The sequence below is a fragment of the Zalophus californianus genome, chromosome 6 (assembly GCF_009762305.2).
Source record: "Zalophus californianus isolate mZalCal1 chromosome 6, mZalCal1.pri.v2, whole genome shotgun sequence".
NCBI classification, from domain to species: Eukaryota; Metazoa; Chordata; class Mammalia; order Carnivora; family Otariidae; genus Zalophus; species Zalophus californianus.
The window spans coordinates 2258893-2281278 of record NC_045600.1 but is presented as its reverse complement, the minus strand read 5'-3'; the positions used below and the strand labels follow the sequence as shown (position 1 = coordinate 2281278).

General features: G+C 40.4%; 1 protein-coding gene and 1 long non-coding RNA gene across 11 annotated transcripts in view; one reads left to right on the top strand and one right to left on the bottom strand.

Annotated features, from left to right (window-relative positions):
- Positions 1–22386, top strand: part of MARK3 (microtubule affinity regulating kinase 3) — a 113136-nt gene that overhangs the window by 54048 nt on the left and 36702 nt on the right. For 8 of the 10 annotated variants that reach the window (XM_027570023.2, XM_027570025.2, XM_027570022.2 and 5 more), the window contains 2 exons: positions 18377–18425; positions 21340–21405. In XM_027570023.2, the coding sequence (XP_027425824.1) occupies positions 18377–18425; positions 21340–21405 (115 nt within the window). Of the gene's footprint in view, positions 1–18376; positions 18426–20930; positions 21073–21339; positions 21406–22386 lie in introns of those variants that run through there. The other 2 variants (XM_027570026.2, XM_027570027.2) reach the window with 2 other exon arrangements.
- Positions 994–21392, bottom strand: LOC113909068. Its single transcript, XR_003515682.1, has 3 exons — positions 21268–21392; positions 3446–3650; positions 994–1464 (listed from the first exon to the last, which is right to left on the bottom strand). It is a non-coding gene; the product is annotated as an uncharacterized LOC113909068 (long non-coding RNA).

Below are 22386 nucleotides of genomic sequence, written 5' to 3'. Positions count from 1 at the left end.
TGAATGCTTGTTATTGTGTGTCCTGCTAAATATTAGGTTTTTGTTTGCTTGGTTTTGAGGGGTAAAAGGTGTTGTTTTTTTGTTTAAAATTTTCCCCTTACAGGAAATAAGTAAAGCTTAAGAACTGAGTGTTAGGTTCTGGCTCAGTCTCTTTTATAGGCCTTAATTGCAGTGCACTATTTCCGGTAATGGCAAATATTTGAGCATTTAATGCTGAGCATTTTTCTGACTGTATTACCTGTATGAACTCATTGTATTAGTTTGCTCCAGCTGCTACAACAAAATACTATAGGTTGGGTGACATATAAACAATAGACCTTTATTTCACACAGTTCTAGAGGCTGGGAAGCCCAAAATCAGGGTGCCAGCCTGGTCGGGCTCTGGTGAGAGTGCTCCCTTTGGCTTGCAGGGCGCTGCTCTCACACCTTCTCTGATGTCTCCACTTAGAAGGGCACTAATCCCATCGTGAGGACCTACTCTAAGACCCCATCTAAACCTACTTAACTCCTAAATGCTCCATCTCCAAATACCATCACATGGTGGGTTAGGGTTTCAACATAGGAATTTTGGGGGAACACAGTTCAGTCCAAAGCATTCATTCACTCTTTACAACTTCATGAGCTAAGTTCTATTATTCAGGAAAGAAAGGCCAGGGCGATTAAAAAACCTGCCCAAAGTCTTTTAATTTATAAGTGATGGGTACTTGGGCAGGCCTTCCATGGCAGGTGTAGTCAGCTTTGAGTCAAGCATTAGTGAACTTAAAATGAAAATGTGTTTGCCACAGTTCAGATAATGGAGCACTTTGATATGCAGTGCCCTGGGATTACGACTGAATGTTTGCTACCTGGAGATTCCTTGTCATTAGATACTAGAGCCTGTGCCTCCCATGTTCTTACACATAGAAGTGTTGAACTTTTTCACATTAGCTAGTCTGATGGGTATGTTTTCGTCTTCATGCTCTGTTAATTTTCCAGTAAGGTGACTGACTCCGAAGTAGATATAGTTCAGCTCTCATAGTAAGTGGTGGGGTGAACATGTAAATCCTGCTCTGACTCCAAAATACAGTTCTTTCCACTCCATTGTGCCACCTTACTGCAATTAGTTAAAATTTTCCCAATTTAGGATTATGAGAACTTAGACTGGAACTAACCCAAGATTTTCCTTTGTAGTCCCTGTAAAGAAGTTAGTAGTTTAAAGTTGGGAGGAATATTTCTAGTACTTAAGAGAAGTAGGCCTTGTACTCCACCTCTCCCTCCAAACATTGCATAAGCCATGTTTTTATGTAGCTTTTTTTTTATTCACTCATTCATTCAACAAACACTTATTATTAAATACCTACTGTATGCCAGACACTGTTCAAAGCAGTGTGGAGACAACATTGAACCAAGTTAAGTTCCTGCTTTAATGGAATTGACATCCTAGTAGGAGAGCAGCAGTAAACAAATATATAATGTCATGTCAATGCTGTGAAGAAAATAAAGCAAAGTGTATTAACTATATTTTGTTATTTTCTGTTTTCTTGATGTTCTAGCACCTGGGACTATGCTGACCTGGGAAAGACTGCCCCTCCCAGGGCAACTAATTCCTAGAAATAGCAGACTACTCCCCTGTGAGTGTACTGTTTATGTGCAAACGAATTAATCCAGAGCTCATACTCAGAACCACCTCCTTTATCTGGCTCTTAAACTCCAGGAGGCAATATTCCTCTGCCCTAATCAACCCAGGGCCAGGTGCCAGACAACTAGAGACTGTATTTATACCCCAGAGCCTACTGAAATCGTTCAGACAAGCCAGTCCTCAGCCTGTTACCCTGCTTGACCTTGCCTTTCCTGTGGAAACCAAGATAAAGACTCTTTCCCATGCTTTCCCTTTGCTTCTTGTGCCTCCTGACTGACCCTGGTGCTTCCCCATGTGGCATTGTGTGCCCCCTTCTCTTGTGAACTGTTAGTAACGATTATCTTTTCAGTGCCAGTCCTGATGTCTTGGCTCACCATACCTAAATAATAGTAGAAACTTCACTTTAAAACATAGGCTGAAGAGATAATATTTGAAGGAATATTTCAAATGAAAAATAGGGGTGGCCTCCTGAACCAAGCTCTGTGATGTCTCCAATGAGTCAGATAAGTGTAGTGGACTCTGGGCGAACCCATGTGGTTTACAGTAAAATTTCACCTAGGCTTTGAAGGATCTAATATTTTTTACCAGGGCGCCTGAGTAGCTCAGTTGGTTAAGCCTCCGACTCTTGATCTCAGCTCCTGTCTTGAGCTCAGGGTTGTGAATTCAAGCCCCACGTTGAGCTCCACACTGGGCATGGAGCCTACTTACAATAATAATAATAATAATATATGTAATAATAACATGATAATATAGTTACATATTATATATAATAGTTATTATGTATATAATATAACTATTATTATTACACTAAGTATTTTTTACAGAGTAAGAAAGATGGAAAGACTTTTGTAGTCTCATTGTGGTGTTGGCATGGGGGCACTCATTAAGTGTTGGTAGGGGGACTGCGTGCACAGCCAAGGGGCGGCACAGCAACAGGCTGTGGGGAGAGCTATGCAAGTGGAGAGTAGTGCATGAAGGAAGACTCACCAGAGCTCCCACTGGGCCCTGTGGGAGCCTGTGCTACCTGGTGCTTTTAAGGAAGTCATCTAATTGCAGTAAACCTTTTTTTTTTTAAGGCTTTGTTTATTTATGACAGAGAGAGACAGGGAGAGAGGGAACACAAGCAGTGGGAGTGGGAGAAGGAGAAGCAGGCTTCCCGCTGAGCAGGAAGCCCGATGCAGGGCTCGATCCCAGGACCCTGGGATCATGACCTGAGCCGAACGCAGACACTTAAAAGACTGAGCCACCCAGGCGCCCGTATGTGCAGTAAACTTTTCACTGATTCCCTGACCTTCCCCTGGGTTGTTCTAAGATTTTGTTATGTTAGAAATACTCAGTCTTTTTGGTGGCAGAAACTTAATTGTCACCATACTCTGCCACAATCAATTTAAACAATAATTCGTTGTTTTTTTTTTTTAACTGGAGCCACTTAATTAAAAGCAAGAAATTTATAACATGTAATGAAATAATTGTTTAGAATATGTATTTATGACAGCTGGTTAGTTAGCCAGTTTTAAACACACCTAGGGACAGAGGCTCACTTCTTCCTTATGGCATCTTGTTCCAGTGTTGGATAGCTGTAGTTAATAGAATTTTTCCCTTTAGTTTGCACTGGCATCTGTCTTCTAGAAACGTCTGCAACACTGTTCTCTATTCTGCCATATGGAGCTAGTGAGGTTAAATCTACCACTGCAGACATAACCAGCTATTTTGAGTCTTCTTGTTTCCTTCTCCAGAGTCAATACTCAGCCTCTTGGGCCAGCCACAGGAATAGCCCTTGACACAGACCTAATTTATTCAATACATGCAACTGATTTTTTTTTCTTACCTGAATTCGACTTCTGCTAAAGATCATTTAATTGGTTTTCTGCCACAATTCCAGTCTGTTGAGGTATTTTGAATAGTGAGTCTTCTGTATTAGCTATCCCTTCTAGTTTGGTGCTGCGTGAACTGGATAAGGATGTCTTCATCCAATTAAAATATCTGACAAGGCCCTTCAGTGGAGACTCCATCCTTTAGTTGATCCTGCTGACCTAGTAGCAAAGCATTTTTTGAGTTAAGATTCAAGCACTGTTCTTCAATCCAGACTTTTAGTAAGAGAGAAAGGGAAATCCTGTTTTAAAAAATTTAGCCAAGGCGTGCCTGGGTGGCTCAGTCGGTTGGGCGGCTGCCTTCAGTTCAGGTCATGATCCTGGAGTCCCGGGATCGAGTCCCGCATCAGGCTCCCTGCTTGGCAGGGAGTCTGCTTCTCCCTCTGACCCTCTTCCTTCTCGTGCTCTCTATCTCTCATTCTGTCTCTCTCAAATAAATAAATAAAATCTTTAAAAAAAAAAGTAGATTGTGAATTTGAGAATATATAATTTCTTTTTATAAATTATAGCAATACTTATACCAATTATAGTTATACCCAGCATATATTATAATTGTACCCATGATTCATTATTGCTATTTTAGAAAAGTCCCTAAAGAACCAAATGTTTTAAATAGGTTAAACTTAGAGGATGGCATCGACCCATTTGTAGAAAATCAAAAATTGGGCACAAATTAGGCCTTTGGAAGAGAATCGTACTAACAACAGTAACAGCCAGAATCACAACCCCATACTGAGTGTTTGTTGTGTGCCAGGTACTATTCCAAGCTTCCACACATCGGGCTTCTTTAATTGTGTGGGTACCAGAATCCCAGGAAAGTCATGTCACCTAGACTGAGTGCTAGAGCCGGGCTAGGGCCAGGTATTGTGCTCCAGAGCTCAAATTCTTTTTTTTTTTTTTTTTTTTAAGATTTTATTTCTTTATTTGTCAGGGAGAGAGACAGAGGGAGAGAGAGCAGCAGGCAGAGGGAGAAGCAGGCTACCCCCCGAGCAAGGAGCCTGATAATGGACTCGACCCCAGGACCCTGGGATCATGACCTGAGCTGAAGGCAGTCAACTGACTAAGCCACCCAGGCATCCCCAGAGCTCAAATTCTTTTTTTTTTTTTTTTTTTAAGATTTTAATTATTTATTTAACAGAGAGAGACAGTGAAAGAGGGAACACAAGCAGGGGCAGTGGGAGAGGGAGAAGCAGGCTTCTCGTTGGGCAGGGGCAGTGCGGGGCTTGATCCCAGGACCCTGGGATCATGACCTGAGCTGAAGGCAGCCGCTTAACAACTGAGCCACCCAGGGGCCCCAAGAGCTCAAATTCTTAATGACTGTGCACAGCACCTACATCACGCATTGCCTTTTCTCACATCAGCCCTGTGACGTAGCTTTTTTATCTATATATATTTTACAGATGAGCAGACTGAAGTTTTCTAACATTTTGCACCTTGTTCAGTCATCCAGTGAGGAAGTGACTACACTAGTGTTAGAACCTAAAGCCCTAACTTCAAATAGTCTTGTTCTGCCATGTCCCCTTGGAAGGAATCAGGCCCAGCCCCTTCCTTATGGGGGTAGCAAAGGAGCATACTGAAGTTCAGCTTGCATATGGTGGACACCCAGTAAAATCTGTTCTTAATTATTAAGTGCCAAATTTATTGTAACACTAAATTAATATCTTCTCATATTACCCTGATTCCAGGAATTTTGACCACCAGAACCTGGGGTTTTGGAGAGTGGGAGAATCTCTTTGTCTTGGAAATATTTAATCATAAAAATCCACATTGCTGCTGTTCTTACTTTAAATTTTTAAAAACTGCTTAATTTTATTAATCAGCTCAATCTAAGCAATTATTTAAAATTCAGTTTTAATTTTTATTAACTGTTTTACATACAAAAAAGTTAGATGTTTATAGTGTAAATATTATAGGAAATGAACATTTACTTCAAGAAATGGATCATCAGCAATACCTATAAATCACTCACACTGGCCCTCTCCAACTTGATTCCCCTTCTTCCTTTCCCACCTACCAGGTAACCACTAACAAGAATTTTGTGTTGTTTTCTTGATTGTCTTTATAATTTTACCTTATATGGAGTCTCTCATCAAAATAGTGTAAAGGTTTTATTTTTTTTATCTTTTCCAAAAATATTGTAAAGGTTTTAAATACTGTATAAATGTAGTCATATGTATCCTTCTATTTGCTTTCTTTTGCCCAAATTGTGTTCCATGTTGACATATTTAGCTAATTCACTTTCTCTATTCTCGTTTTCATGATTATATAGTATTCTATTACATGAATATATACCATGATTTACATATGCGTGGTCTCTGGTTCAGAGACCTTCAGATTGCTTATAGCTATTTGTATTACAAACATTGTTGCTGTGAGTTGTCCTGTATGTGTCCTGGTGCACTTGTGTAAGAGTTTCTTAATGATATATATCCAGTAGTAGAATTATTGGTTCACAGAGTCTGTTTATTGGAGCTGGCCAGATTGTTTCCAAAGCAGTTGTGTAATTTGTATTCCCACCAGTAGCATTTAGGAGAAAGTTCAAGTAATGTCACATCCTCATCAAAATTTGAATTTGTCTGATATTTAATTCTTGCCAATCTGGTGGATATAAAAATAACATTTCGTTGTGATTTTTATTTACATTTCCCTGATTACTGAGGAAGTATTACATCTTTTCATATCTTTACTGGTTTTTGTTTCTTCTTTGGAGTGCCTCTTCAAGTCTTTTGTTCAGTTTTAAGGAATTCTTCCATATCTAGGGCCATAAAGATACTCGTCTCTATTGTTTTAAAGTTTTTATAAACTCTAATCTCATTATCTGACCCTGAAATCGTGACCTGAGTCAAAATCAAGAGTCAGCTGCTCAACTGAGTGAGCCACCCAGGCACCCCTACATTTTATTTTTAATAGTAGAATGGCATATGATAAATAGAACCTCAAAATACATGCCAGGTAAAATCTGAGCTAAATTAACAAACACTAGGGCACCTGGGTGGCTCAGTGGGTTGGGCGTCTGCCTTACGGCTCTGGTCATGATCCCAGGGTCCTGGGATCAAGTCCTGCATTGGGCTCCCTGCTCAGCGGGAAGCCTGCTTCTCGTCCCACTCCCCCTGCTTGTGTTCTCTCTCTCATTGTCTCTCTCTCTGTCAAATAAATAAAATCTTAAAAAAAAAAAAAAAAAAAAACAGTTGGATGTCTTACACAGAAGCTCCTTAATTTCTGCCCACTGATCTTGTGGTCCAGTCCTCACATCCATAACACTCAGTACAGAGCTTTAGTGCCTCTCTTAAATATGGAAATATGGGAGGACAGCCAGGAATCTCCAGGTATTTCAGAATAATCAGAGACTAAAACAAACAGGAATAAAAAAGAACAATTGAAAGAGGAAACTAGACTACTTTAAAAAAAAAAGGAAAAGGAAAATTACAATTTTTATTTCCGAAAGATTTAAAAAAGAGGAAGACAGTAGTACAACAACAGTCATTATATTCATGAAAGAATATGATGCATTGCAAAAGGACCATTGAGGAGAGGGTAATTTATGGTATTGGGAAGAAAGTCAGTAAAAGGGTTGGAAAGTAAAGTCAAGGAAATCTCTCAGAAAATAATATACAAATTTAAAGACTTGAGAATTAAGGAAGATAAGATATAAAATTGAAGTATCTACGTAGGAGGTGTGGTTTGTGATAACATGGAGTGGTAAAAAGAACTGAGGAAAGGAGGGGAAATTATCAAGGAATAACAAAAGGTAGTTTCCCAGAACTGTGGAACCTAAATTTGCAGCTCCAGAGGCTTGGTGCCCAGTGCAAACATGAAAAAAGACCCACAGTATATCTGGAATGAATGCTAATGTACCACAGGTACTAAATCTCTGGTACATTAAAATTTAAATACATCAAGGTTAAGGAGAATGAAGAGGAAAAATTAGGTCACAAACAGAATTGTAACAAAATGGCATCACGCTATTCTGCATTGCTTTAAGCTCAAAGATAATGTATCGGGGGCGCCTGGGTGGCTCACTCATTAAGCGTCTGCCTCCATCACAGGTCATGATCCCAGGGTCCTGGGATTGAGCCCCGCATCGGGCTCCCTGCTCGCATCGGGCTCCCTGCTCGGCAGGAAGCCTGTTTCTCCCTCTCCCACTCCCCTTGCTTGTGTTCCCTCTCTTGCTGTGTCTCTGTCCAAAAAAAAAAAAAAAAAAAATGGATCGAGGCCTTTAAAATTCTGAACCAACTGGATATTCACAGGTAAAAGATTGAAATTGGACCCCTATCTTACACCACCCACAAAAATTAACTCAAAGTGGATTAAGGTCTTAAATGGAAGACCTAAACCATAAAGCTCCTGGAAGAAAACAGGGGAAAATCTCTTTGATGTTGACCCTGGCAATGATTTTTTGGGTATGACACCAAAAGCACAAGAAACAAAAGCAAAATTCAACTAGTGGAAGTTCAGAAAACTTAATGCACAGCAAAAGAAACAGTCAACAAAATGAAAAGGAAACCCACAAAATGGGAGAAAAATAATTACAAATCATGTATCTGATAAAGGATTAATATCCAAAATAGATAAGGAGCTCCTATAATTCAATAGCAAAAACAAACAAAAATAATCTAATTAAAATGGGTAAAGACCTAAAAAGACATATTTCCAAAGAAGACATACAAATAGCCAGTACGTCCATGAAAAGGTGTTCAATATCACTCATCATCAGGAAAATGCAAATAAAAACCACAATGAGATATTTATCACCATATATGTGTTAGAATGGCTGTTACCAAAAAGTGATCAATGCTGGCGAGAATGAGAAATGGCAGCCCTCGTGTGAGTGGTGGAAATGTAAATTTTACAGCTGCTTATGGAAAACAGTGTGGAGGGTCCTTAAACAATTAACAGTAGAGCTGCCATGTGATCTAGCAGTTTCATTTCTGGGTGTATATCCATAGGAAGTGAAATCATCATCTTAAAGAGATATCGGACCTCCCATTGTTCACTGCAGGATTATTCACAACAGCTTAGACATTGACACACATTAAGTGTCCACAAATAATGGATAAAGAAGGTGTGAGATTACTTATGCACATGCAGAAATACATATTTTCTACATAATATTCCATAAAAAGGGGAATCCTGTTCCAAATAGAACAACATACTTTGAGGGCACACTAAACAAATCAGATGGAAAAAGACAAATACTGTATGATCTCACTTACATGTAAGTCTTAAAAACTAAGCTAGAAGCAGAGTAGACAGTGGTTGCCAGGGGTTGGGAGTGGAGGAGGTGGGGAGATGTGGATTCAAAGGGTACGGACTCCCAACCATGAGATGGGCAGGTGCCAGGAACCTCATGTACAGCTCAATGACTGTGGCTAACAATACCGTACCCTGGGGGCGCCCGGGGGTCTCAGTCGTTGGGCGCCTGCCTTCGGCTCAGGTCCTAATCCCAGGGTCCTGGGATCGAGCCCCGCATCGGGCTCCCCGCTCCGCGGGAGGCCTGCTTCTCCCTCCCCCACTCCCCCTGCTTGGGTTCCCTCTCTCGTTGTGTCTCTCTCTGTCAAATAAGTAAATAAAATCTTCAAAAAAAAAAACCAATATCGTATACTCGAAAGTTGCTATGAGAGTAGATCCTAAATGTTCTCACCACACACCATAACAACAACAAAATGGTAATTATGTGAGGTGAAAGATGTGTTAACCAACCTCATTGTGGTAAAGATTTCACAAAATACATACGTGTTTCAAATCATTAACATTGTATACCTTAAACTTACACAGTATTACATGTCCATTATATCTCATTAAAGCTGGGGGGTGAATTTTTCTGAGAGAAAAGAATCTAATCTAGAATTCTTTACCCAACCAAACTGTCAATCACATGTGAAGATAGAATCAAATATTCTGGGGCACACAGCGTTTCACAGTTAACCACCCATGTCCTTACCCTTCCTCAGGAGATGTTGGTGGCATATACTTTACCACCGCAAGAGAGAATACCAAGAAAGAGAAAGCATAGGGTTCAGAACAGGAAGTCCAACAGAGTGGGCCTTGAGAACAGGACAGAGGCTTCCGGAATATGAAATACCTACAAAGGAAAAAAATTACTTAACTCAAAGTATTTGAAAGGAGATTTACACTTCTGTCACAGAGTTTAAGGATGAATTAGTAAAGTGAGGGATACACAGAAGACTTAAGTGAACAGAATTATTGAGGCAGTATTGGTTCCAAGGAAACCAAAAATCAGTCAATCAATTTAAAGGATAAAAATGCATTCCTGGTGTGGCTGTAAATAATGTTTATACATGGGAATGGAAGCTGGTGTAGCCACTCTGGAAAGCAGTATGACGTTTCCTCAAAAAGTTAAAAACAGAGCTACCCTACTACCCAGCAATTGCACTACTAGGTATTTACCCAGAGGATACAAACATAGTGGTCTGAACGGGCACCTGCACCTCAGTGTTTATAGCAGCAATGTCCACAATAGCCAAACTATGGAAAGAGCCCAGATGTCCATCAACAGATGAATGGATAAAAACAACACACACACACACACACACACACACACACACACACACACACACAGTAGAATATTACTCAGCCATCAAAAATGAAATCTTACCATTTGCATCGACATGGATGGAACTAGAAGGTATCATGCTAAGCAAAATAAGTCAATCAGAGAAAGACAGTTATCATATGATTTCACTCGTGTGGAATTTAAGAAACAAAACAGAGAATCATAAGGGAAGGGAGGGAAAAATAAAACAAGACGAAATCAGGAAGACAAACCATAAGAGACTGTCAACTATAGAGAACAAACAGAGTTGCTGGAGGGAAGGTGGGTGGGGAGGATGGGGTAACTGGGTGATGGACATTAAGGGGGGCACATGATGTAATGAGCACTGTGTGTTATATGTAATGGATGAATCACTGAACTCTACCTCTGAAACTAATAATACACTGTATGTTAATTGAATTTAAATAATATTTATTCCATGTAAACTGAATAATTTAGCCAAATGCTATGAGAACTGATTAGGAGGAAGGAGGGAAGGGACATGGGGTGGGAGAGCCAGGTCTTCACTGCCCATGTTAAGAAATCTGTGGATAATGGAGTGGGGGAAGGGACTAAACAAATCAATGAACCGCAGCACAAGCATGCTATTTAGGAGTCTTTTTTTTTTTTTAAGATTTTATTTACTTATTTATTTATTTAAGAGAGAGAGTGTGTGTGTGAGAGAGAGATCACGAGCAGCGGGGAGGGGTAGAGGGAGAAGCAGATTCCCCGCTGAGTAGGGAGCCTGATGCTGGGCTCGATCCCAGGACCCTGGGATCATGACCTTAGCCGAAGGCAGACGCTTAACCGACTGAGCCACCTAGGTGCCCATATGCTATTTAGAAATAAGACAGCAAATACCAGAGTTGAAAGTGCTTGCCAGAGTAGGTAGGTATAAGAAAACATCTAAAATGGAAAATCAAGCAAGCGTTATAATTCCGGCTTTTTAGAAATAAGTAGGTAGGGGCGCCTGGCTGACTCAGTTGGTAGAGCATGTTGCTCTTGATCTTGGGGTTGTGAGTTAAACCCCCACGTTGGATGTAGAAATTACTTTAAAAAAATAAAATCTTAAAAAAAGAAAAAAGAAAGCATGTATGCCCTTTGGCCCCCATCCTGTTTCTAAGAATCTACCTTGCCAATGTATTTGCATGAGTGTACAAGTAGTATATACGTGTGTATACAGTAGTCCCCCCTTTTCCAAGGGGGTCATGTTCCAAGACTCCCTATAGATACCTGAACCTGTGGGTAGTACCGAACCTTGTATAATACTATGTTTTTCCTGTACATACACGCCTGTGATAAAGTTTAATTTATAAATTAGGCACAGTAAAAGAATAACAATATAATAAAATATGGGGCCCCTGGGTGTCTCAGTTAGTTAAGCATCCGACTCTTGAATCTGGCTCAAGTCCTGATTTCATGGCTCATGAGATCAAGCCCCGCGTCAGGCTCCCCACTCAGCAGGAGTCTGCTTGGACATTCTGTCCCTCTGCCTTTCCCCTGTGCACACAGTCTCTCTCAAATAAATAAATCTTTTTTAAGAAACCTAATAACAAAATAGAACAATTATAGGGGTGTCTGGTTGGCTCAGTCAGTTAAGCATCCGACTCTTGGTTTCAGCTCAGGTCATGATCTCAGGGTTGTGGGATCAAGCCAGCGTGGGGCTCTGCACTAGGCATGGAGTCTGCTTGAAATTCTCTCTCCCTCACCCTCTGTCCCTTTTGGCTATATATAGCTCCCCCCCAAAAGAACAGTTATAACCATATACTGTAGTAAAGTTATATGAATGTGGTCTCTCAAAACATTTTATTGTACTGTACTCATCCTTCTTTTTGTGATGATGTGAGATGATAAAAATGCCTTCATGATGGGGTGAAGTGAAGTGAGGTGAGTGAGGTAAGCTTTGTGATGTAACGTTAGGCTACTACTGACCTTCTGGCCATCCAGAAGGAGGATTGTCTGCTGGATTGAGGTTGATCACAGGGAACTGAAAGTGCAGAGAAGGTTGGGGAACAGGGGCTTACTGTACAAGGATATTCACTGTGATGTTAACAAAAATGTGTCAGTCATTGGTATTACCATGTCATTGGTAAAATTCTAGTTAAATACATTGTAATACACCCATATCTTGTCATATCCCCACATCTGTAGACCTCTCTTCCTGAGTGGGAGAGGTCACTGCTTTTAGCTAGTGTTAGACAAATGGTCTTTAGTAATGCTGTGAATAATTATCTTAATTCGGGCGCCTGGGTGGCTCAGTTGGTGAAGCGACTGCCTTCGGCTCAGGTCATGATCCCGGAGTCCTGGGATCGAGCCCCGCATCGGGCTCCCGGCTCAGTGGGGAGCCTGCTTCTCCCTCTGACCTTCTCCCCTCTCGTGCTGTTTCTCTCTCTCTCTCAAATAAATAAATAGAATCTTTAAAAAAAAATTACCTTATCTCCCTGTCATTTGTTAACTTTCCTAGTATGTTCTTTATTTTAAGATATTTAATGTCGAGGTGATTCTGAGAGTGACTCGGATCTCTTTACCTGCCTTAAGTTTTGCCTAACAGCATTGGCTCTCATATTTCCTTTACTTCAGAGATACTCCCTGGAAGACTTACTTGCCTTTCACGCCCTGGCAGCCTCCACCCACATGGTGAAAAGGGATAGGAAATGCTCTTCTTGTTAAGAGTGATCAAAATACAGCATTTCCGGCTACCTTGTCTTTTTCAAGAATTCCCCTTTTAGCCAAAACAAACAAACAGACAAAAAAACAAAACACCTTTTCTTTGTTCATTCTCAACCCTTCTTTAAAATCAGGTTAATTGAGGGAAGGGAGGTAGATAATACAATTATGTGTCTTAAAGGTCAAAGGACAGAAGAAGTATTGAAGGAAAGGTCTTCATTCAGCCTTTGACTGCCAGCCACCCTGGTCCTATCTCTGGGACAACCAGAGGCATCATTTTCTGTTTGTCCTTCCAGAGGTATTCTATGTATAGAAAGGCAAAGACACAGTTTTCCTTTTTTTACACCAACACATTTTCTTCACAGTTCCTTTCCATTAACTCTGTGGGCTTTTGCCGGCCCCTCTCCCTCAGTTTTATCTGAGAGGGTCTTTGATTTGTTCTTTCGTTCAGCAGAGCTGGAATAGCAGTGTAGTAAGACAGAGGGACAGAGGTTTCTGCACAGTGAAGAGGAAAAGCAGGTCCATCATCCTTCTACCTTTCCTTCCTGAAGCACCCTCAAGATGCTCCAGGACCTGGGATGCTGTTGGTGAATAGACTCTGGGCCCCACGTGTATGTCTGTCCTAGACATTAGACTCCAGTGTTTCAATTCCATTCTGTCTCTCTGGCTGCCTTCTTCTCTGAGAGTCTCCATTGTGGGCCCCAGTTCTTTTGTCTCTGAAATGTTTGCTTTTTGGTGTTCTGTCTTTTCATCCTGCACAATTGGGCAGTGTTACTTCCTTCCAAGGATGCCATCTCTATGCTGGTAATTCTACAGAACGTATCTCTATTCCAGCCTTTTTTCCTGAGCTCCAGACCCAAATACCATGCACTTTCACTTGCCTAAAGCGCCCTCACACCACATGTCCAAAAGCAACTCCGTCTGCCTTGCTGCAGTCTGTCATGTCTTCTCTGTCTCAGAGGGGCACCCAGACCCACACAGGGGTGTCAGTGCCCACGTGGCCTTCCTCTCCTTTACCCCCTGAATGTTTCCTGACTGTGTCTCCTTCTCTTTATCCAAGACTGCTGATAATTACCCACGAATCTTAGATTTATAGCATGGCTATTTTCTGTTCAAGAAGAGGGTGGTTATTATGTTTACTTCATTATTTCTAACACGTAAGTTGTCATTCAGCCTGTCACTCTGCTGCCATGAAAAGCACAGGCTCTCAATGTCACAGCCTGGTCCTTCTGTCTTGTACCTGTTACATATCTGGAGAGGGGGGTCTGAATACTTTCACCATCATGATTTAGGTAACAGTTTTATGTGACCCCCCCCCATGTTCTTTTTTATATGCTCACTTTACTTTTTCATTGTTTGTTAAATTCACTTTTTCCAAAGATAATTTCCTGGGCATCCCAAGTCCTGGTCGTTGGGACATCTCTTTACTCTGTGGTACTATATATTTGGTATCCTTGATATTCTGATTACAGGATCCCGAATCTTTGCCTTCGAACATGTTTGTTCTCCTCCTGGGTACTGGTTCCTAGAGGACTTGAAGATGTTAGGAGGTTGCAGATTGGTCAGTGAGGAGAGAATTCTTGCACTTCATATATTTCTGTGTTATTTCATTTTGTTTTTTACAACTAGCATCTGCATAAGATTGAAAAGGAATGTAAAGAAGTTGAATTAAGATAGAAGTAGGTGGATTTAAGTGTCCTTTTGTAATAACAAAACTTTAAAAAAAAAAATATGTCGTATAATCCTAATAGGGACTTCCCTAAAATTTCATGCCTTCTCTTCAGTAAGTTACTTCTATCCAAATTTAACTATCTTCAGCTATCAGCTTCATAGTTGATACAAATATATGAAATCTCTGGCGTGTTGTTGTGGGGTTTTTGTTTTTGGGGTTTTTTTTTTTTTCCTCTCTCTCACCCAAAATGTCTGGCATTTTTATCACTTATATGCAGATTGTCAACTTTTAAAAATTGTGCCAGTGCCCATTTGTTGCTCTGGAATTTTCTGTACCAGCAGCTTATAATCTATCAATGAATTTACTTGTAAATTTCAAAGGCAGCTGCATGGCATCATGAGATGAGTGTGGACCTTGGAGTCAGTAAACTCAGAGTCCTGGCTCCAGCATCTACTCGCGGGGAGTCCTTGGACATGTTTCTCAACTTGCTCAGTTCTCATTCCTATGCACTGGAGGTCATCACAGTCACCAGACAGAGTTGTGAACATTAAGTTAGATCATGGGTGGAAGCATCTAGCTTTGTGCTTTAGGCAGAGTGGACACCTAACACCTCAGTAGCTGTTGGCTTCTTGCTTCCTCTCCACCTCCTTGATTAACTTGCTATAGATTTATTAACTACTTTCTGCCTGAAACACAGTTCTGATAGAGGTAAATAAGTAAAGTTATTTGATAATATCCTGACACTATCCTACTAGGGAATCTGAGGCTATTCTTTCTGCCTCCAGAATTAAGCTTGTACGACCCATCCCTCTGTCTGGTGCCATTTACCTTTCCTCTGTGTTTTCACAACACATGCCTTGGTGTGACCTCTGCTGTAACTCATGGATCGTCTGTAGTGTGTCAGTTATCAGCTGCTCTCTAACAGATTACTCCAGAACTGAGCAACTGAAACAAAGCCATTTGTTACCTCATCATTCCTGCGAGTCATGGGTTTGGGAGTGACTTAAGTAGGTAGTTCTGGCACAGGAGCTGTCAAGAAGTTTTGGGTAAGAGCCACAACTCCGGCATCTGAAGACTCGATTAGGCTGGTGGGTCTGCTTCCTCTTACGTGGCTCTCTTGAGGGGCTGCAGTTCCTCACCGACTGTGCGCATGAGGCCTCAGTACTTTGCCATATGGGGGTCTGTCCATCAAGGTGTTTAATGTCCCCACGACACACAAGCGAGTGATCTCTGAGAGCATGGAGGGAGCCACACTACCTAGTCATTCTCTGCAAGTCCCCCACCATCACCTCTGCCTTACTCTTTGCGTTAGAAGCAAATCACTAAGTGCAGCCCACACTCAAAAGAGAGGAATATGAAGTTCTCTCTTTTGCAGAGAGGATTGTCAAAGAATTTGTGGTTCTGTGGACATATTTTAAAACCACCATACCTAGGGTGCTTGCTGAAAGTAAGATTCTTAATCCCACTTCAGATCTAGCAAGAGGTAGGGCCCAGGGACCTGGAGTTTGCACAAACACCCTTATGATTCTGATGCAGGTGACCTGAAATCCACACTTGGAAATGCACTGTTCTGCCAGAGGTATCACTTGGTCTTCCTTAAATAAATAGTCTTAATTGGCCACACCATATCTTTGCTCACATATATAAAGCACACATAGCTCATTTTTTACTGTGGACATCTTTTTGAGTCCTGCATGAGTCTCGTTACCGCCATGGCACCTGCTACCCCAGACTAAAGTGAGCTCTGCCTTTCTTGAATTCCTGTAATAGTGCATCTTTTCCTGCTGTGTGGCTCTGATTACTTTGTTTCCGTGCTGCACTGCTAGTAGGGATTTAAAAATGACTGCCTTCAGTAGACCTGCTCTCCTGCCAGCAGAATGGTGACAGCTAAGCACCAAGCATCCTGCTACTCAGGATTTAAAAGCAGGGTGGTCATTAGAATGCTAAGGAGGCTGGCTCAAACCACACTTCTTGGTAGTTAGTACTTTCATAAGGGCATTTATCAAACAAATGAGTTCCTGTTGTGTGCCAGGCTTGGTTTCAAGTATACAGTAGTGAAAGGAGACCAATGTGCCTCCCCCTACCCCACACAGATGACAAGGCAACAATGAACAGGTACACAAAAATGTATCTTTATAACTTGAAAGACATTCTAGAGAAGAAGCAGACAGACCACTATGATGTAAAACAAAGGAAATCTTAGATAAGGTTTTCAGAGAATCTGCTTGAGACTACAAGGACAGAAAGGAGAAACGACTAAGGAAGGAAAGAAGTTCGAATGTTCTGATACCTGAGAGGAATCAGGATGGCTGGAGGAGTGTCACGTTGCAGGGAGAAGTAGAGGCCACCATGGCCATGGTCTGAGTTCTGTACTACATGCAGGGTCCTAACGTGTTGGTATTGTATCCAACTTGGAGCTCTCCTACTTTAGCAGTTGTGGAAATAACTGGGACATTCAGATTATAAGCTACAAATTCCACTATAATGAACTGGAAAACAGGGTTTCTGTGTTCGCTTGACAGAGGGAAACTAAGATAAAGAACTCAAGCCTGAGCGGTGTTCAGGGTAGCTGTCTTCTCATCTCAGAACATAAATCGTGAGAATGACCACAAAAGCAACAGGAGATATTTGTGTTGGAGATAAAAGTGCTCCAGCCTTTAGAGAAGATCCAGTATTCGGGAAAGGAATCTTAATCATCTGACTCCATGTTTTTAAGCTCTGAGATTAGTTTAGAGGTCAGATACGTCCATGTCCATCTCCATGCTCTTAGTTGTTAGGTGCTGATTCAATTCTAGATTAGATGTGGTAGACGGGACAAGTGCAGTAAGACCCCTGTGATTTCTCCCCCAGATTCCTTTCCACATAGCCAGCTGTTCCTCCTCTTCCCAAGGTCTTCCCAGTCCATTCCTCCCATAGGTTATAGATACTGGGTGTTGGGAGACCTTGGTTCTGGCCCAGTTCCCTGCAGAAAGAGAGCAGGACCTTGGGAGACCTTTTCCTCTCCTTTCCTGGTTTCCACTTGTTTGCAAGAGGGTTGGATAAGATGGCCTCTAAAATTCTGTTATTTTCTGAGATCTTCTGATATTAGCCTAGGCCATAGCACCATGACTCTCTTCTGCATTCACAGCACATGTTTATACAACAACAGTTTGATATTTCTCCTTATTCTGTGTGATGGCTGGGCAGCTCTACCAGTCTTACCTGGATGGTTTTTCTTATGGCATCCTCTGGGTTCATTTGTGTGGCAGCATTCAGCTGACAAGTTGATGAGGCTGTACTCAGGTGGGACAGTGGGTCTTTCCCTACATATACTCTTTCATCCTCAAAGAGGCTAGACTGACCTCTTTATATCATGGCAACATCATTCCAAGACAGCAAGTGCCAGATACACAAGCATTTATCCACCCTCTTCTTGCTGGATGGACGATATCAAATTTGATAATGTTTCATTGGCCAGAGCAAGTCACACAGCCCATACAAAAATGTGAACATGCGAGGCAGGGCTCATTAGGACCGTTAATTTAACAGTCTGCCACAACCGCCATGCAGATTACCTGTCTTCTCCAACAAGGATTTCCCAAAGTGGTTTTGAAAAAAATCTTCTCCTAGAATTACTTGGAATTGTCAGTCCTAATACACTCATGATGTAGTTCGTTAGGACTGTACATGGTTGGATTTGCAATATCTACCCCTGGATAGGTATTGAATCAGACTGAGTTTAATCACAAACTATTCTTGCCTAAATCGGATCTTCCATGTTCAAGATAGCAAAATATAATTAAGATTGTGGTATCATCCTCCTCTGCAACTTCTGCTTTTCCAGGAGCTAAAACGGAAGCATTTATAGCTTCCCTGGACTTTCATGCTAGTGTTAGATGTAGACTGTTGAACATTTCCAGTAGGTCAGTTATCTAAGAGAAGATTTAAGTTTGTATTGCAACAGTGGAATAGAATGTTTAATAACCTGTGTTGGGGAATTTTGTGTTTGTTTTTTAGCTCTTCAGAGAAGTAAGAATAATGAAGATTTTAAATCATCCAAACATAGGTATTTTTCTGCTTTCTTAAATACTTTTGGGTCTCAATGCATTCCATTTGGGGTCTTAAACCTATATTCCAAGAGTGATAGGAGATTCCTTCCCTCCTCCCAGCCCAGGTATACTTTTCATAAAATACATACTTATACATATTGTTGATCATTTGTATTAACTTTTTGAAATTACTAAAGACAAAAGCTTAGGTATTAAACTCTTGAATTTAAAGCTTTAATGCAGTAGAAATTCTAATCAGATCATAACTTTCCAATTTTTAATGCATATTAGAAAATAATTTTATTTAATTCATATATGGCAAAGGGAATTATAATAAGTCAGAGTTAAGATTTTCAAAGGTGGGCGCCTGGGTGGCTCAGTCGTTAAATGTCTGCCTTCGGCTCAGGTCATGATCCCAGGGTCCTGGAATCGAGTCCCACATCGGGCTCTCTGCTCTGTGGGAAGCCTGCTTCTCCCTCTCCCATTCCCCCTGCTTGTGTTCCTGCTCTCGCTATGTCTCTCTCTGTCAAATAAATAAACAAAATCTTAAAAAAAAAAAAGAAGATTTCCAGGGTATAACAGGTTTTGCTATGGCAGTGTTCTTAAGAAATTACTTATCCATTGAATTGTATTTTAAAAGATATAGGATACCTGCTATCTAATGGAATTTTTTAAGGAATTGTTTTGTATAGCAAAGATATGTTTCATGTGCCCTCTGTGTGCATAGCTCAGTGCTAGGTTCAGTGAGGTGGGTTTAAAGGAGGGGTATAGGGCACTTGGCTGGCTCAGTCACTAGAGCATGTGACTATTGATCTCACAGTCATGAGTTCAAGCCCTATGTTGGGTGTTGAGCCTACTTAAAAATAAGTAAATAATGAGGAGGAAGGTCATGGTCCTGCTCTCATCATAATTACAGGAACAAGGTGAAAGTATGCAAATTACTTAGTATTCTGTATATACATCTCAATGAAAATGTAGAGCTCTTTTTGAATAATATAACTTTTTTTATTATTTCAAGAATGAAATAGCTGTTAAGACAGCCACTTTTACCACTTTAATATCAAAATAAGTTCTAGGAAGTGGGAGGGACGAAGTTCAATGTTAACGGATATCCTATCAAGAATTCTTTTTTTATTTTTTTAAGATTTTATTTATTTCTTTGACAGAGCAAGAGAGCGCGAGCAGGGGGAGCAGTAGAGGGAGAGGGAGAAGCAGGCTGCCCGCTGAGCAAGGAGCCAGATGTGGGGCTTGATCCCAGGACCCTGGGATCATGACCTGAGCCGAAGGCAGATGCTTAACCATCTGAGCCACCCAGGCGCCCCTATCAAGAATTCTTAAGGCACAAGAATAGAAGATAAAATGGAGCCACAGCAAGGAAAAGCTTATATATACCCTATTTCATCAGATCTAAGCCACATCGTTTAAAAGGCGTTTTTGGTTTTACATGCTGCTAAGGAAAAAAATTCTACCAAGCGGTCATCTTATTCTTAGTGTATTAGTTAAAATGTGAAAAAAATTAATCTTAGAATCAGTGAAATACAGTGTTTGGAGAAAAATAACAAGGAATATAATAATGGGAAGAAAACCTTTCTTCACTTTTCATTTCAGCCCTTTGGGGTTAGCTAGGTAATTCTTGGTTTCAGATTCCAGCTTTTCACCAAATAACCAGTGACTGCAGCCTAGAACTAGCTAACTTAAACATAGTTATTTTGTTCTTTAGTTATTAAGTTGTGCCCTGATTAGAGTTTTCTCTACTTGTTCCCAAATAACATATCTGTGATGATAGATACGAATTTCTAAAAATTTAAATTTGTATTGGATTCAGATAGTTTTTCCAGAAGAGCCAGTATTTACATTGGAATTTTAGAAAGGTTTTATTTGTATGTTGATGGTTTACCAGCATATATGCCTTAAATTTCTTTAAATTATTTTTCCTGACAACCTGAACATACCGTTTTAGAAATGACATATGATAGTTTTATTCATCAGTTCAACAAACACATATTACATACTGTGTTAGGCACTTTATTTGGTCTGATACTCTGTATTAAAGTGTCAGAAAATAGCCTGCAATATAAGAGACTAGCACCCCGTCCCCCATTTTTTGGTAAATTTAACTTTAGAGTGTGTATTACCAAAATGAAGTAGATGTGGAAAATAGTGAGTCAGTAGCTTTAGAAATGTACTTCAGTTTCATTTTAAAATGTGTATATTTCTGATTGGTTTGATATGGTTTTGTGAATTAAAAGTAATAGAAATATTATTTCGATCTGTAACAAGGGACTGCTATATAGCAAAGTCACAATGACCCATTGCAAATAATTCTTTAAAAAGTTCTTTTCAATTAACTATAGCATAATCCCTTCTGCTACTTTCCATCTCTGGCTTCAGAATAGTAACAAAAGAACCTTGTTCTCTGAGAAGGAGTGAACAGAAGTTTCCCAAGCAACAGAAGTCTCAAGTGGAATTGTTCTATATATCCTTAAAGCCATAATGACAAGTGAACGCACTTAAACTTGGAGAAGTAGAGTAGATCTGAGCAGTTCCTGCAGGTCGAGAATGTGAAGTAGGAACCCTTTTCCTGTGGGAAAAGCACAGTCTGCTGGGAGGGCAGCTAACCCGTGTAGGCAGCATGCAGGATGAGGGCAGAGAAGATGTGAGCAGGTACACAGCCTGGACTGCTGAGTGCGTGCCAAAGTTACATCGTTGGAGCACCCAGAAATACCTTTGTTTTTATGGAATTCCATGCTTTTATAAAATGTGTTGTTGTAATATATGATAAAATTCCCCAAAAACATTCTGTTAAGGCAGCCAGTTATAAAAATCTTTAACAGGGAAAAAGTTTCTTTTAGTACTTACAGTTTATATGTACAGTGTATATACATACAGACGTCTGTTTCTTTTTCTCCCATATCCTTTCCCCTCCCCCAGTGAAGTTGTTCGAAGTCATTGAAACTGACAAAACGCTCTACCTAATCATGGAGTATGCAAGTGGAGGTAAGAAACTTCTATGGTTTTTCTTTCTTTCTTCCCTTTTAGAAGAATACACAACCAAACTGCCCACATGGATCATTGTTAAGGTTTTGTTTAACATCCGGAGTCATAATACAGTAGCATGAGGTCATACAGTAGCATGAGAATCAGAAAAGCTGTCTTGGCTCTTCTGTAATTCACTATTAGCATTATTAATAATATCCAAAACTTGGATTTTTTTTGATTGTGGTAAAATGTACATAACATAAAATTTAGCATTTTGACCATTCTAAGTGTACAGTTCTGTGACACTAAGTACATTCACATTGTCATATAGCCATGACCACCATCCATCCCCAGAATTTTTTCATTTGCCCAAACTGAAACTCTGTCCCCATTAAACACTAACTTCCCTCTCCTCCTCCCCAGCCCCTGGTCCCCACCAGCCTACTTCCTGTCTCTGTGGATGTGACTACTCTAGGTAGTCATATGAGTGGTATCTCACAGCACTTGTCCTTTTATGCCTACTTCACTCAGCATAATGTCTTCAAGGTCCATCCATGTCAGAGTTTTCCTTCCTCTTTAAGGCTGAATAATATACCATTATGTATATATATGCACGCCACATTTTGTTTAAGAACTTGGATTTTTAAATATATCAGTGCATTAGCTTGTTTGAAATAAATGTGTACTGCCTATTGGATGGTTTTCTTTATCAGAGTTCAGTGTCATTGATGTTCATCTTTCCCAAGGCCAGAAATGGTGCTTGCAATGCATATATTTAGATTTCCCTTAAAGATTAAGGACTTAGCCTACAAGATTATATACATGTAGTTACTTTTCTGAAATACGTGTATATAACTGTTCTCTTTTACAGAGATACTCCTCTGGAGGTTGAAGTTGGGTTAGGCTTGTAGTTTTTGGACCACATGTAAGTCTCCTTGTCTGTGGAGAGCAGAAGCTTTCTGATTGGTCTTTGTGTGCTCCCTAGCTCTATACCTCTAG